The sequence below is a fragment of the Piliocolobus tephrosceles genome, chromosome 1 (assembly GCF_002776525.5).
Source record: "Piliocolobus tephrosceles isolate RC106 chromosome 1, ASM277652v3, whole genome shotgun sequence".
NCBI lineage: Eukaryota > Metazoa > Chordata > Mammalia > Primates > Cercopithecidae > Piliocolobus > Piliocolobus tephrosceles.
In genome coordinates this window covers 96,775,680-96,790,833 of record NC_045434.1, presented here as the reverse complement: position 1 = coordinate 96,790,833, position 15,154 = coordinate 96,775,680, and the positions used below count along the sequence as shown (strand labels likewise).

Here is a 15,154-nt window from a genome sequence, read left to right as displayed (position 1 = left end):
GATGAAGACATAAAATGAAAGGGAAAATAAACCAAAACTGTCTAGTTCTTTGGCCCAAGATCTTATTCAGTCCTGGACTGTTTTCAGAGCTGAGGGTTTTGATTATTATTATTTGCTGGAATTTCTCCAAAATGCTTGGTTCAGGTGCTGTATAAAGATACAAGATATAAGTTCAAGATATAAATCTGGGAGGGGCAAAACAATCACAGAGGAATCCTGGACTGTACTTCTTCCTGAGAGTCCTGTGTCTTGAGACTGTCCCTGATTCTGCCAAGAACTGAAAGTTTATATACAGTAAACTGATGAAGAAGCATAAAAAGGATCCACCGCACTGGCATCCTCCTATGTCTTTTCATTCCTAGATCACACTTACAATAGGCAAGAGAGGATATTTCCAATCTAGAACTGCGTGGTTCTTGCCTTTTGAAGAAAACAAACTAGGAAGCCTTGAACACTTAGAAGCATTCTGTTACATGGTTTTATATTTATTTTATTGAAATTGAACTTCTCTTTTACAAATGCTAATAAATTGAATCTATTCATTCTTTCATTTATTCAACCAATGTTAATTGAGCACTTACTATTACATGCCACTTAACCAGTTTCACTCAGTTTAATGAAACATCTCTATAAATCCTTGAGCACAGACTTTTCTATGTATATTGCAAGCTGTGTTTGACAATTGAGTAGTAATTGCTGATGCTGAAAAAAAAATGTTGCAGATATTTCTGGAGTAATTATATCAGTTGATTTTGGGGTTTGGCTTAGGATGTGGGTTCAGAAGTTTGAAGCCTTTCCTGGTTCTCTTAATCTTCAAGAGAAATGTGACCTGCTGCTGAGTCGAGATAAATAATCCTGTGTCCACAGCAAACAGAATCGCCACCAACAATGGGATAAGAAATTGTAGCCAGTACTTGTCATGCTGAGCTGTAGTGGAAAACAGATGCAATGAGAAACATAATTCATATTGGGAACTGAAGAATAAGGTTCAGAGGTTCATCCTCCCTAAGAGAAAGACCAAGCTTTGTCCTTCATTTTTAGCATGATGTGGCATCCAGAAGCATGGAGAAAACACTCAGATTAGCGCTAGGTTGAGTTGCTCTGTTGGTGCTCCCTGGAGCCACAGGGAGCCCTGAGCATTTCCTCATAACTCCAGTAGCCAGTGTGCCCAGTGGGGAAGATCATAGGAAAGATAAACCCCTTCTTGGAAATGACAAGATCAGAATTCACATATAATTAAGGGGTGGAAAGGAGACAAAGTGAGGGCAGGAGTCATCAATGCCTATTATTCAATTATCAGTCATCATTTCTTACATGCCTGTTAGGCAAAATGAAGAAATTGCACTAGTTAAATTGCCTTCCAATTCTATTATTTTGTGGTTCTGTTAGTCTGTTTATAAACTGTGCTGACTTTTGTGATTATTCTCAAATTATAGAGCCTCAGAATACATCCAGAATCCAATACATCCAGAAATCATTTAAAGATCACCTAGACAAGTGATTCTCAGTATTGGCTACACATTACCATTATGTGAAAGACCTTTGAAAAATACAGATACCCAGGTTGCACCCCAAGCCAGTTAAATCAGAATCTCAAGAAATGAGACATGAGCATCAATATATTTTTTTAAGTCATCAAATGATTCTAATGGAGTCTAGACCAAATCTTCTGTTTTACAGATGAAGATACTGGAAGCCTAGAGGCAAGTACATAGCATTTAGGTCTCAATTTAGTTAACATAGAACTGTTAGGGCTTAATTCTGTATTTTGACCTCATGCTTTTTTAGACATTAGTATGTACAGTGTAAAGGAAAAGTCTAATTTTCTCCTTCGAAAGTGGATACTTCACAGACTCCCTCTCTTATACAGAGTTTGGAGAGAGCAGTTTTTCTTGCAGGCCATAGAGGCATTCCACCTGCCTACGCTCTCCATATTAAGTCCATTCTCTTCTCCCTCAATACACAGGCACACAATTTACTGACTTGCTGGTTTCCTTTCCCAGCCCTCCTAAGCTGGAATGGGCTCCTCAAGCTCTTTACATCTTTTTTTTTCATTCAACTTTGAAACTTTTTTCAATTTGATAAATATAAGTGTTCTCCCCGGGAGCAACAGATGACTTTGAGATCAAAATAGTAATCACAATCTGTTATGCTTGGGTAGTGCTTAACAGTTTACAAAGTCATTTCACAAACATCACCACATTAATCTTCATAGAAATTTCATAGTGTGAGCAGGTATTACTATCACCATTTAACAAGTCAAGACTTTGAAACAGAGATTGAGATATATACTATCACCCAGGTCTCCTCATTGCAAGTCTAGTAGGTTTTCCAGCGTATCACAGGTGCCCCCCTTCTACAAACTGCAACCACTCAGGCTCAGATGTCCTCTCTTCCTCCCCCTGCTATGGATGCTTTTCCTTTCCTTTACCAACTCACCTTTTATTACAGTAATGTTGAGGGGCTCAGACTCATAGTCCAGCTGCCACAGTTTGCCCGTACAGTAGTAGGTGCCACTGTCTTCAACTGTGGCATTTGTAATAGAGATGTTGTGGTTCTCATACCAGTACTTGAGAGCTTCACCATCCTTGTAATAGATCACCTTGTACACATCCCAGTTCCTCCAACCATGGCACCTGAGGAAGAGGGGCTGACCCTCTATCACCACCTCAGCAGAGGCCTGAAGGAGCAGCCAGTCTGAAGAGCATTCATTATGTTATTTATTTAACAATAAATGAAGAGAGAGAGAATGAATAGATAAAAGACAACCATGCATAGAACATGTGTCAGAAACTATGAACTGTCATTAACCCACGTTTTGGCTCATAAAGTGGATTTTTACAGGGCACAAAATAATGCTTAGAGCCTGTCTTCTGTACTGATAAATTCTTTCTCCTCCTGAAAAGTCAGTCTGGGGCCACAAAGCCTGTTGGACCTCCCTGCTGAGTCCATACATGGAACACTTGAAAGCCAGAATTGCTTTCAGATATTCTGTTGCTAGTTCTAGTTAGTTAGGGGAAAATAAACAGTCTTTCTTAGGAATTTTAGCTTGGGAGAGTATCTATTTTGTCCTCTCTTACCTTATAGAAACTTCCCAGTTCTAGTGTTAATTATAGTTGTCACAAAAACTTCTTCAAAACATGTACAATTTAAATTAATTACTTGTGTAATTCTTTGTTTAATGTCCTCTTCCCATATAGCTCTATGCTCCAAGAAGTCAGGGGTCCTATCTGGTTCTACATTCTATTCTGAATGCCCAACATAATACTTAGGAGTTGGTAGCAATATTTAAGAGTTGGTAGCAATACTTAGGAGTTGGTAGGTACTCAACAAATATTTGTCACTAATGAGTCAGTGAAAGACAAGAATCACTGTCTATGGTTAATGCTTTTGTAAAAATTAAAAGACATTAATTAAAGGAGAATTTTGGAAAGAAATATCGCTAGCATAATAAGCATATTTAATTTAGGACCAATCCTTAAAGACTTCTCTAGAACCTACTCAAGGTTCTAGAGAATAATAGCTATTCTACATTGCTTTAGTTTGTGTTTGGAATTTACATATGGAGGTTGAAACATTTTTTTTTCACTCAAGAGAAAAATATAGAGTATAAAAGAGACCTATTGGTCACTATTCAAAATTATTAGTTTGTTTATTCAACATTTGCTGATTAAGCCACATGTGCCTAAGCATGTTATGCTAATTGTTGGTAGTAGGAGAGTGATAAAGATGAAACAAGCATGAAATATGTGTTCTTAAGTAAGAATAGAGGACATGAGTAAACATACCCAAATATGTTTCATAATGAAGAGTACAACCTAATATTCAGGTCATGGCATATGGATTATGCAGAGCAAAACTTTAAGTCAAATCTTTTGATCTTATTCCAGACACACAACTCTTTGAAATGTTCACATATATGTCATACTGTTTGACCACATAATATGTACCTGAATCTAGGCATAAAAAATAGAGGAAAATAGGGTGGCGGAATAATAGCGAGAGATGACTAGAATATTGAAAGAAGGCGTACGAGTAATCAAAAGGAAAGGGGGTAGAAGAGAGACGCAGGGGTCTTAAATGAGAGACCTTGAATCCCACTCTGGTGTCCTAACTCTTGGAATAACCTGTTTTTTTCCATGTTCAGATGGGCCATCACTCACATGAGAGATCTGTATTTCCATATCCCTGGAACTTACCACTGAAGACTTCCAGGTGCACAGGTTCACTGTCATCAAATTGTTGGTGCTGACATTTGTATTCTCCACTGTCCTCAAAATCGGCATTCACAATATTCAAACTTGAATTTGCCACTTCTGAAAGGCTGCCATTGTGGAACCATTTCATGGAACTGACTTCAAAGAAATTGCTCCCATTACATGTAAGAGTCACATTCTCTCCTTTAAATATTCTATTCCATGGGGGATTCAAAGAGACCGTAGGTTTCTGAGGGACTTCAAGAAGATAAAAATATGAAAAGAGATGTAGAGAGAAAAAAAAGTCATTGAAAACTGTCCAGGCTTAAAAGTACAAACGTTGCAATATTCTGACAATCAGTGGTCAATATGTACTTGTATTGTTGGTGATAATACCTTGTTTTAATTTCTAGGGGAAGGATTAAAGAACTGAGAAAATAGTGTTGTGGCCCCAGGGAATGCCGAACACAGGGAGAAAAGCAGGACACATATACAGGAGATTTAAAAACAAAGAAACCAATTCACTATGTGATTTGGGCTGACTCACTCTACTTCTGTTCATTTCAATTCAGTATCTGTAAATGAGGACTGCAATCTCTTTTGAGGTAGAAACACTATCTGCCATGTTCAACCACTGCTACATTAAATGTTTATTATGTGAATGAATGAGTGAATTCTGGATGGATAAAGTTATTGGACTAGATGAAATATAAGGTTTCTCCAAGTTCTAAATATTTATGACAATTTAATTGTAAGTATACACAGAGTGAAACACATATGTCAGTTCCAGAAAGTAGTGAGAGGCACTAAGAAAGTCAGTCTTGAATGGCTTCCTGGAACAAGAGGATGTAGTGCAAATTTGAACAGAGACCAAAGAAGTAGATAAATGGTGATAACAAAAGGGTGATATAGTCAGAAGAGAACTGGACTTAGATCCAAGGAACTTATGTTGGAATCCAGTTCCTTAGCCAGGTAACCACCAGAAAATCACTGAGTTTCAGCATATTCAATTATAAAATGGCAATAATAATAATGCAATTATGGAGTGAGATTATGTCAAAGTGTCTAGGAGAGAGAATGAGACATGTACATGTTCAACAGACATGGTTATTGACTAAAACAGAGGAGAGAATGACTTGAGAGAATGCAATGAATCAGGGAAAAGAAGAAAGACAAGGTAGGGTGGAGAGGGCAAGTAGGTTGGCCAAGGAACAGATTCATACTCATCAGAAAGCAGAAGTGATGGGACGAAGAAAATAGTGAGAGGAAAGCAATGCCCAGACATGTTGAAACACCAAGGGAACAAGAACAGAGGACTCACCTGCTAACACGCCATCTGGAGCTGCAAAAGTTCAGAGGGGATACGTTAGTGTCCAGCAGTCTTCTTTATTGCCAGAGGACTAGAATCTGGATGTGGGGATGAGATCTACATACATGGAATTTTAAGGACCCCGGGAGGGGTAATCGAATCTCTACTTACCAAAGAACAGTAAGGCTACACATAGTAAAGTAGGGGATTCCATGGCAGGAGCCATCTTCTTCATGGGCTCCTGGTGCTGATTGTGCTGGAGAGATCTAGGACTTCAAATATAGGCTTAAAACCAAAAAGCAGAAGGAAATGTTTTCTGCATCATATCTGGTTAACCCATCATCTGTGCCTGGTTTTGCTTCTTTCTTTAGAGATAATATTCAGGATGGTGTCAAACTGGGCAATTTTAATATTTACCCCCTTACACCGCTCCCTATCCCACCTCCACATATGCACCTGGAATCTGGTGAGAGAGAGGCATGGGTACAGCACAATCACAAGCTTTTTTACATCTGTCAATCAGTATGCAACTATTTAGTTTACAACTTAGAAAAGTGGGTTGCAAGGGAGGGCAGAATAAAACAGCAGCAACTAATTACTGAATACCAAACATATGCCAGCTGTTATCCTAAATAAATTTGATATTTCATTTATTTTTCATAATAATCCTACAAAGTATGTACCATCACTATGTGTATTTTATAAATAGGAAAACTGAATCTTAGTGAGGTTAAGTAACTTTTCTTGGGGTGCCAGCTATTAAATGTTCAAACACATAAAATCTAACCCCTAAGTCAAACTCTTAGTCATATGATGTACTATTATTCAGGAGCATGGCTAGCAACTGCTGAATTCTTTTGGGATTCACCAGAGTTACCAACACTTTTCTTGTTTAATTTCCTGCTGATCAGTTAGTCCACAAATCCACAAATTTTCATCTGATTCACTGATGATCCGCTATCTGACCAGCCAAATTGGAAACATTTTCAGAGACTCCTTTTTTCTCTACTGTGCCCCAATCTGGCTCAGAACACAGGAAGGCAGACGTTAAACCATTACTTACAGGGATCTAGGCCACACAGTTTATTTTATTTCACTTCTTAGCTTTTGTTTACTTTTAACATTATAATTTTCCAACACTATCATCCTTTCTCCTTTAAATACACAGCAGGGCCTTTCTGCAGGATTCCTTTACTAATTCTTCTGTTTTTTGGCTCTAGGTCAAGGCTGAACCTTCTTCCAGGATCTGGTATTAATGATGATACTGGAGATGAAAACTCTATTAATGTCCTATAGCGGTTTGTCATTTGCCAAGATTGCTTTTACATGAGTGTTCTATTTTATCTTTACCAAAACTCTGAAGAAGACAGGGACAAAGTACTTATACTCACTTCACATCTGAAGCACTTGAGGAACCATTCCTTGGTATTTGAGGAACCAAATACCTTGCTTTTCCTCACAGACTGCTGAATTAAGTCTATTGAATGAAACCAGTCATTCCACATGAGGATCTAACCAAAACCTTTAGCTTTCTGTGGAATTAGAAAATATAGGGCTAAAAAGGTTAATAAATAGGAATTTAAGTTTCAGATAAGAAAGATTAGGTACTGAGCCCAGGACATGCTATGTTTTAGTGACAGACCTTAAAGGGAACAGCAAGTTACTATGAAAAGTACAAGTTGTTTGTATTTAAAGTTCTGAATTCAAATGCTCCTAATCTTTATGTGATTGAAGGTTACCTGTAAAATAGGAACAATAAAGATATCCAGGTCATGGTTATATTATGGGATTTAATAAGACAAAAAGAAAATAAAATGTGTCGTACAGCATCTGGCATGTAAAAGATGGTCAATAAACACATTTCTGCCTTCTTTATTACCATTATTTATTAAAGACTTGTAGGAGAAGTATTAATTTTGACTGGATTAAAGTTATTGTCATAGTATAAATAAAACTACATAGTATGTTTTATTTGATAAACAGCATCTTATGCTAGTTTAATATATCTACACAATCTCAATCCTCTCCATGGTCACGAAGAAGAGAGCATAAACAGGAAAGAACAGAATGCAGAAAGTTGTTGGATAGGATTGGAGAAGAGAAGGAGGAGGAAATAGGGAAGATGTAGTTTTTGAGTGCTGTCAGTGGGCAATATTTGAAGCCCTAAGCCCTGAAAGAGATGGGGAAAGATTCTACTTTACCACTTTGTTGAGACTTTGTCCAGGGGATATTTTGGTTTCCTTTTTCCTAGGACAGTGAACCTATAATCAAATTGTCCCTCAGAGATAGTCATTTCACCATGATTCAAATAGTCTATTTAAAGGCTCTGAAGTTGTTGTCTAAATAGCTCCTATTTAGATGGGAGAGGGAGCAGGGCTCATCAAGAGGTACTATTCCTAGTTTGGACAGTATAAGCTTTGGAGTTAGAGAGGCCACTTTCATTTCTAAAGCTTTCTGAAGCTTTGGCTTTATCATTCTAAAACTTTTGCTTAAGTGACCAGTATTGAAATAAAGGAAGTGCTTTGGTAGCAGTAATAGCAAAAATGTAGCAGTCCAAGAAAAGCAGCTCATTAAAGCCTAAAAAGCAAACCAAACTACCCATCTTCCCAGCACACCCCCCACCCCAAAAAAGCAAACCATTAACAGAGTCAGAAAGAAAAAGCCATACCCTAATTTCCATAGCATATAGCTACAGATACCCAAAAGAACAGAACAAGAACTCAGAAGGAACACATTAACACTAAGATTAAGCAAGAGCTCTACTCCTCCCTGGAAGAACGGGCTGATACATAGTTGAATTCCACAGGTTTTTTTATCTTATATATTAAAAAAATGTCCTTCAAGTTTCATATCCATTATGTGGGAGGAGTGTGCTGTTGATTTCTCATACCTAGCCTGTCCACATCAGGAATATGTGTTTGCTGAAATCAGTAGGGTGTGTCTAAATTTCACTTCTTGCTTCTGATTCTGGGTATAGGCATGCTCAATACATAAAGAGCATCACTATCCCCAAATGTGGACCTGTTATTTGATGTTGGAAACCTTAATCTATATTTCACTTTGCAGCAGTGGAAAAATGAAACAAATGGATGTGCATGAGCTACAGGGCCTGAGGACTGTGAGGTGCCCCTGCATCTGGATCCAGTGTGAGAGGCTTTTGGCAGGAACTTTTGTGTTTCAGGACATGGCTGGCAGAAGGAGGATCAAGGCTCAGCCTATACAGTGTGTTGGCCTTTGTGCCTTTCTCCAAAATTGGGAAGCAGAAAAACCAAATCAATCTGCTGACTTCTTTCTCATTCTCAAAGTTCTCTAAAACTAGGTGAGGTTCATATGAAATTGAATACAAAATGATGAAAGTGCAGAATGCCTGTCTGTTCATGATGTTTATGTGCCTAATAAATGTTGATCGCTCCCTGAGGATCAAACACGAGGCTAACTATGCAACATGTCTTATCTATTTTCCTCCTCCTACCAACTCTATGTAGTTAAGAATAAGGAAATCAAAGCATGAAGAAGTTAAGTACCTTGTCCCAGGGCACACAGTTGCTATGTAAAGGAATTAGAATTTGAACTTGGCAATATGGCTTAAGAACCCATGCTCATGACCAGATAGATGATAGATAGATAGATAGATAGATAGATAGATAGATAGATAGACAGACAGATAGATAAAGATATCTTTATTCATTGAGTCTTCACTTTGTGATTAAGTGCACATGGATTAATAGTCCTCATGCAGAAATCCCTTGGATTCCCAGGTTCCATAACCCACAAATAAGAAATGACTGATCTAAACCAACTTTCTGTTCTATAAGTTCCCTTTCTTGATTCAGGCCATGACGTCTCAACTCACAGCCACACAATGTTGGTACTGTTGGCATGTTAGCTATGTATATTTCATAGACATGCCTAAAAAGAAGAAAGGAGAGAGGGATTCCTTCCTTTTTCCTCTATGTTATTAGGGCCAGGAGGATATCAGCTGCATTTACTTTCTTTTGCCACCCTGAACAGGAGTTTCTGCTCAAGAGAGAGCATCAATAGCAGATGCTGACTGCCTGTTAGATTTTCACAAGAAAGTCAGTGGCTTTAATATTTTTTTACTTCTTTTCTTGACCTGAATGGGTCTAAAAGTAATAAATCCAAAGGAAATAAATGGAAAATCTCAGGACTATTAAAAAAGAGAGTGAAAAAGGAGCTTCTAGTTTCCTTTAAACAACTAGCTCTCATGTGAACTCATTACCATGGGGAAGGCACCAAGCCATTCGTAAGAGATCTGCCTCCATGACCGAAACACTTCCAACTAGGCCCCACCTCCAACACTGGGGACAACATTTCAACATGAGATTTGGAAGGGACAGAACATCCAAGGTATATCACTGAGCATAATGTACACTCTTATAGTGCATAGGTGTGGGCATCTAGATATCAAGTTGCTTGTCTTCAAGATATGTAATCAGCCACTCACACTTTGCTGATGAAGCATCTTTGTGGTGTTTGTACTTAAGGGTACAATCTGAACCGTAAGGTGGGCTCAAACAAATGGATCATGACCTTGCCTTATAAATAGTATATTCCAGCCAAGAAGCCCAAAGGGCTTCAAACTTACCTTCATGTCTTCCAACAGATACAGATGTTAAGTGAGCTGATATTTTCTTCAGAATGGGGAGAACAATATTATAAGCTCTCTGAGGAAGATCCTTAAGGAAAGTTGTAGTATAAAAGAGTTTTCCTTTTATAAAACAAACATTTTTTTGAGACTGGGTTTTACTATGCTGCCCAAGGTGGTCTCTGACTGCCAGGCTCAAGTGATCCTCCCACCTCAACCTCCCAAGAAGCTGGGATTACAGGGATGTGCCACCATACCCAGTTAAACAAGTTTAAAAAAAACCATAATATTATACTAAATTTTTAAAAATTAAAAGAATAAAAATAAAAATTTATCCATAGATAATTTAAAGAAATTAAGTGCAAGATTAATTAAGAGTCCAGGCTAGGAATAAGCTCTCAAGTTTGAGTCAGTAAAATGGAAATAGTAATAGTACTTACCTTAAGGGTGGTTGTCAGCACAAAATGAGTTAATGTGGTGAAGTGGTTAGAACAGAGCATATATTAGTCTTCATGAATATTATAAATATTTTGCAAGAAGCCTTTAGTTAAACTTGAGAGCAGCAGAGAGAGAGAGCCTTTCCCATCCTCCTGGTCTGTCCTTAGGATGAAGAACCCGGAAGGCCACTGGTGGGTCCAGAAGGCAAAACCCTGTTCTCAGAGGATGCAGCCAGGATCACACAGCAGTAGTCATGTCAATGAGACAGACATCATCACACACATACCCATACCCACACCTCCAACGCACGCATGGCTGCAGAAGTGGAGTTAGGAAGTTTGAAGATCACTTCCAGGTGTGGACTAGACAGAGAAATCTCCATTGTGCAGAGTCAGCCCTCAAGCCAACTGTAGTGTAGGCCAGGTTTATTTTATGCTTCCTTACAGAATTACACAGTTACAAAATGGAAACAGAAATCTCTTAAAGGAATCCTTTTAGGCTGTTAGCAGATAAAGATGAGAGCTCTTAGCCCAGACCAGGACATCTGCATTTTAATAGGCAACTTTTGAAGACCTAATTTTTCAGGACCCTGGCTAAACAGTTCTGTGACCTGTGTGTTTCTAGTGGGTGAGAGAGGGTATGAGTGAGTGTGGGAACAGTGGGAGGGGCAGGAGGCATTCTGAACCTTTCTAATCATACTCTGTGTTACCACCTACAAAAGGCCTTTAGGAAATGTGAGTTTATACGTGAGAATGTGTGTATGTGTATTGAGGGTTGCTTGTTTCAATGATGGGTATACAGGAGACATTTGTAGCATCAGCAGGCAAACAAATGCCCTGCAATACTGAAGGCAGACTTGCATACTAAATAATTGGCCTGATTCTGCACATCTTTTCAATGCGCAGCCAGATATTTTATAATTATCTGAGCCTTAAACACGACTGTAAAAAATAAACACAAAATCATCTTTGGCACTTCTCATATATACCGTATTTTACAGAAAAGAAACTACCAAGTATATTGAAGAAGATTATTCTTGGCTTTTACTGGAAAAACATCCTTGAATGTTTCGCTGTTTCAGGAAATTGGATCACCTGTAGCTACACTGTTCATGATATTTGTGTCACCAATACCTCATTCTCACATCGGTCTGTTTTCGTAGCACTCATATTCATCAAGGACATATTTTCTTATTATAAAGTTATTTCACTTTATTTCTTCTTTATTTTAAAACTTGGAATTTTACTGATTTAAAAAATATGTGTGTGTGTAGGTAGCAGAGATAGATCCAGTTTGAGGCCCTGAAACTTATACAATTTAAGAGGCCCTCCTCAAAAAATCCAGTAGAAATTTTTGAATACAATATTAGATATTAGAATTACCATTTAGGACAAGAAAATTAATCACAAAAGATTACAAAATATACCAGTTGACAAATGACATAAACATTATAAAACTCATAAAAAGTAAATAGATATTCCACTATCCTCTTCTTTTTCAAAATATTGTTGTTACATGCTATTTGATCTCCCTTCATCAGACAGATATCGTAGTATCATTTTTATAGAGAAACTAGAAATATAATTTATTCTTTTCTCCAGCATCATTGGTCACCATTTATTTTCTTTTTTTGATTGTTGGGAGTGCATAGAGTATGCAGTTTCACAGTAATATTCTCACCGTTTGTAGTATAGTTACAGGTTTATGCCTTACAAACACAGGAATAAATGCATGCTATCAAATGTGATCTGATAGGATTGAAAACTACTGCTAAATTCTGAAGAAGAGAAAAGGGCCAGAGAAACATGGAATAGGGGCCCTAATAGGCAGTTTCCAGTGATATTCATCACAGTTTTTCCTTTTTCTCTTCCAAAACAGGAAACATTTGCAGATTATCATAGAGGTTCAAGACAACAAACGGATATTGAGTATCTGTGATTAGAATATTAGACTGAGTATTAGAAATAGATGCAGTGACATAAAATTTGGGACATTTTGGTGGCCATTCCCATAGACCAGTGTTTATTATAATTAGGAATTTATAAGTTTTTTAATAGAAAATTTGTACATTTTTCACTGATAATAAATAAATGAATATAAATACGGATCATTCAGATGACCATTTCATAACCAAAAGTTGCATCTTTATTTCAACATCTACATTTCCATTTTTTTGTTTGCAATTTACAACTGCATCTAGTGACTGACACGTTAAGTCATGCTGCACCTATGAATGAGGGTTTTATGTTGTTCAAATAGAGACAGGTGGACAAAAGAAGGAACTGACACAAGGCCCACCCTAGAATAGGCTGCCAAACACAAAACAGCCCTCTTTATCACAGGTAATAGCACAGTCACGTTGCAGAAAGATATATAAAGAAAATCTTTTCTGCATGACCTGAGAGACACCAGTTAATTAGAAGTCTGTAGTGGAGAATGTAAAGTAAAAAAAAATTTGTATTCTCAATTCCTAAATTGAATTTGTACCAATCAACTATATATTTCAATAATCTCATGATGCCAATTTATCTTTAAAAGAAAAAGATAACTTCAGAATTATCAAGGGCTATCTTGATAAGAATTTTCAAGCAGTGGAAAGTTGAAAGTCTCCATAAAAAGAAAGACTTGAGAATTGTAGAAATTAAGAGAAGGACATTAGGGTTGAAGCATAGCAAGTAGAAGGTCAATGGCATACAACAAGATTGGAGATACACTTGAGTGCCAGATCGTGAGGGCCTGGCAGAACATGAAAAAGTGTTGGGATTTTATTTGAAAGCTAAGGAAGGGCCATCAGACTGTGTGAAGCAAAAGAATGCACACACACACACACACACATACAGAGTATGTATGTATATCTCTATCTCTATTATCTATCTATCGCCTATCTATTCCTCTGCTTAATACAGTTTGATGGCTTTTCATGTATGTCTTAGTCTATTTTCTGTGGCTATAACTGAATATCTGAGACTGAAATTTATAAAGAAAATAAATTTCTTTCTTAAAGTTCTGGAGACTGTGAAGTCCAAGGTCAAGTGGCCTAACTGGTGGGGACCTTCTTTCTTAGTAGGTGGCACAGGGCATCACATGGCAAGGAGGGGGTGCTGAGCATGTAAGCTCTAGACTCTCTTCTTCTTCTTTTAGAGTCACCAGTCTCACTCCCATAATAACCCATTTTTCAATTAATCTATTAATTCATAAATAGGTTAATCCATTCATGGGGGTAGAGTCTTTGTGAACCAATTACCTCTTACAGGTCCCCCTTCTCAATACTGCCATATTGGAAATTAAGTTTCAACATGAAGTTTGGAGGGGATAAACACTCAAACCATAGACATGTATATGTATAGTATATGTGTGTACACACACATTCTCTCAATGTCTACCGATCTGTATATAGATAGGTACATTATCCTGTAATCTATAGGTTTTTTAAGCAGATATTGGGAAATGGTTAAGAGTCAAAATATGATATATGGTCTAGAGAAGTGGTAGTATAAAGAAAAGTTGATGAGTTTGAGGTATATACTAGGGGTGGTATCAATGGGACTTATTGGCAGATTGGAGGGCACAGAAAGTATAAAGTATGATTCCTAAATTTCTGGCTGTAATAACTGGGTAGACAGTAATTACATGGTGAAGACTGAGGAAGTACTAGATTTAAGAGAAGTACTAGAATTGGAGGAGAAATCAACCAAGTGTTCCAGTTTGGAAGTGTTTTAGTTTGAAGCATCTTTATTGTATCTAAGAGTTTGTGCTAAATAGACAGTTACCAAAAAAAGTTGGGAGACCAGTGGAAATGTCTATATTAGATATACAAAGTAGAGAAAGTAGAGAATCACTGGCATAGGTTAAAGCCACTGAGTAAGATGAGGTCAGCTGAAGACAGATAAAAAGAAATTAAGCAACAGAGAAAGTCTCAGAGCAGAACTCTAGGAAATTTAAATATCTTGAAGATGGGCATCAGAAGACCCAGAACAGAGACTAGAGAAAATTGCTGGTAAGGTAAGAAAACTCTAAGGGAATTATGTCACTAAAGCTAAGAAGAGAGTACAATTCTAGAGGAAATGGTTAATTATATTGAATCTTGTTGAGAGGTGAAGTAAAATAGAGAATACAATTATCCTCTGAATCTAGCAATACGGAAGTTTTTGGGACTTTAACAATGGCAATTTTAGTGGAGTAATATGTATAAAAACCAAACTGAAGTGGGCTTAGAAAAGTGAATAGGAAGTGAGGAAGTATAGGCAACATGTGCAGACAATGTTCTGAGAAGTTTTGCTACGGGATGGTGGTATAGGAAGATGTGGAGTTAAGGGAGGATTCTTGTTTTATATAAGATGCTGGATTGCATTTGTTAGCTAACAGGAATAATTCAGTAAGCAGAGAGGGAATAAGGGAAGTACAAGTTAAATAATTGAAGAAGTTAAGCCCTTGCATAATCAAGAAGAGAGAAGTGGCTTTCACTCATTCAATTTAAATCTTTCTTGAACATAACACAGGTGTTTCTACCATAACATGTAACACACATTTATTTTTTTAAATTGTTTTGCATTCTGCAAAAGTACACTAAAAAAACAAGCCTTTGAGAGAAAAAAATACTGTTAC

General features: G+C 37.3%; 1 protein-coding gene across 1 annotated transcript; it reads right to left on the bottom strand.

The window, feature by feature from the left end:
• Positions 1-464: 464 nt before the first annotated feature.
• Positions 465-5,816, bottom strand: FCER1A (Fc fragment of IgE receptor Ia). The gene is made up of 5 exons (XM_023214187.2): positions 5,677-5,816; positions 5,518-5,538; positions 4,200-4,454; positions 2,440-2,697; positions 465-927 (listed from the first exon to the last, which is right to left on the bottom strand). The coding sequence occupies exons 1-5, from the start codon at positions 5,738-5,740 to the stop codon at positions 743-745; spliced, it is 783 nt and encodes a 260-aa protein (XP_023069955.1). The 5' UTR covers positions 5,741-5,816; the 3' UTR covers positions 465-742.
• Between the last annotated feature and the right edge of the window lie 9,338 nt (positions 5,817-15,154).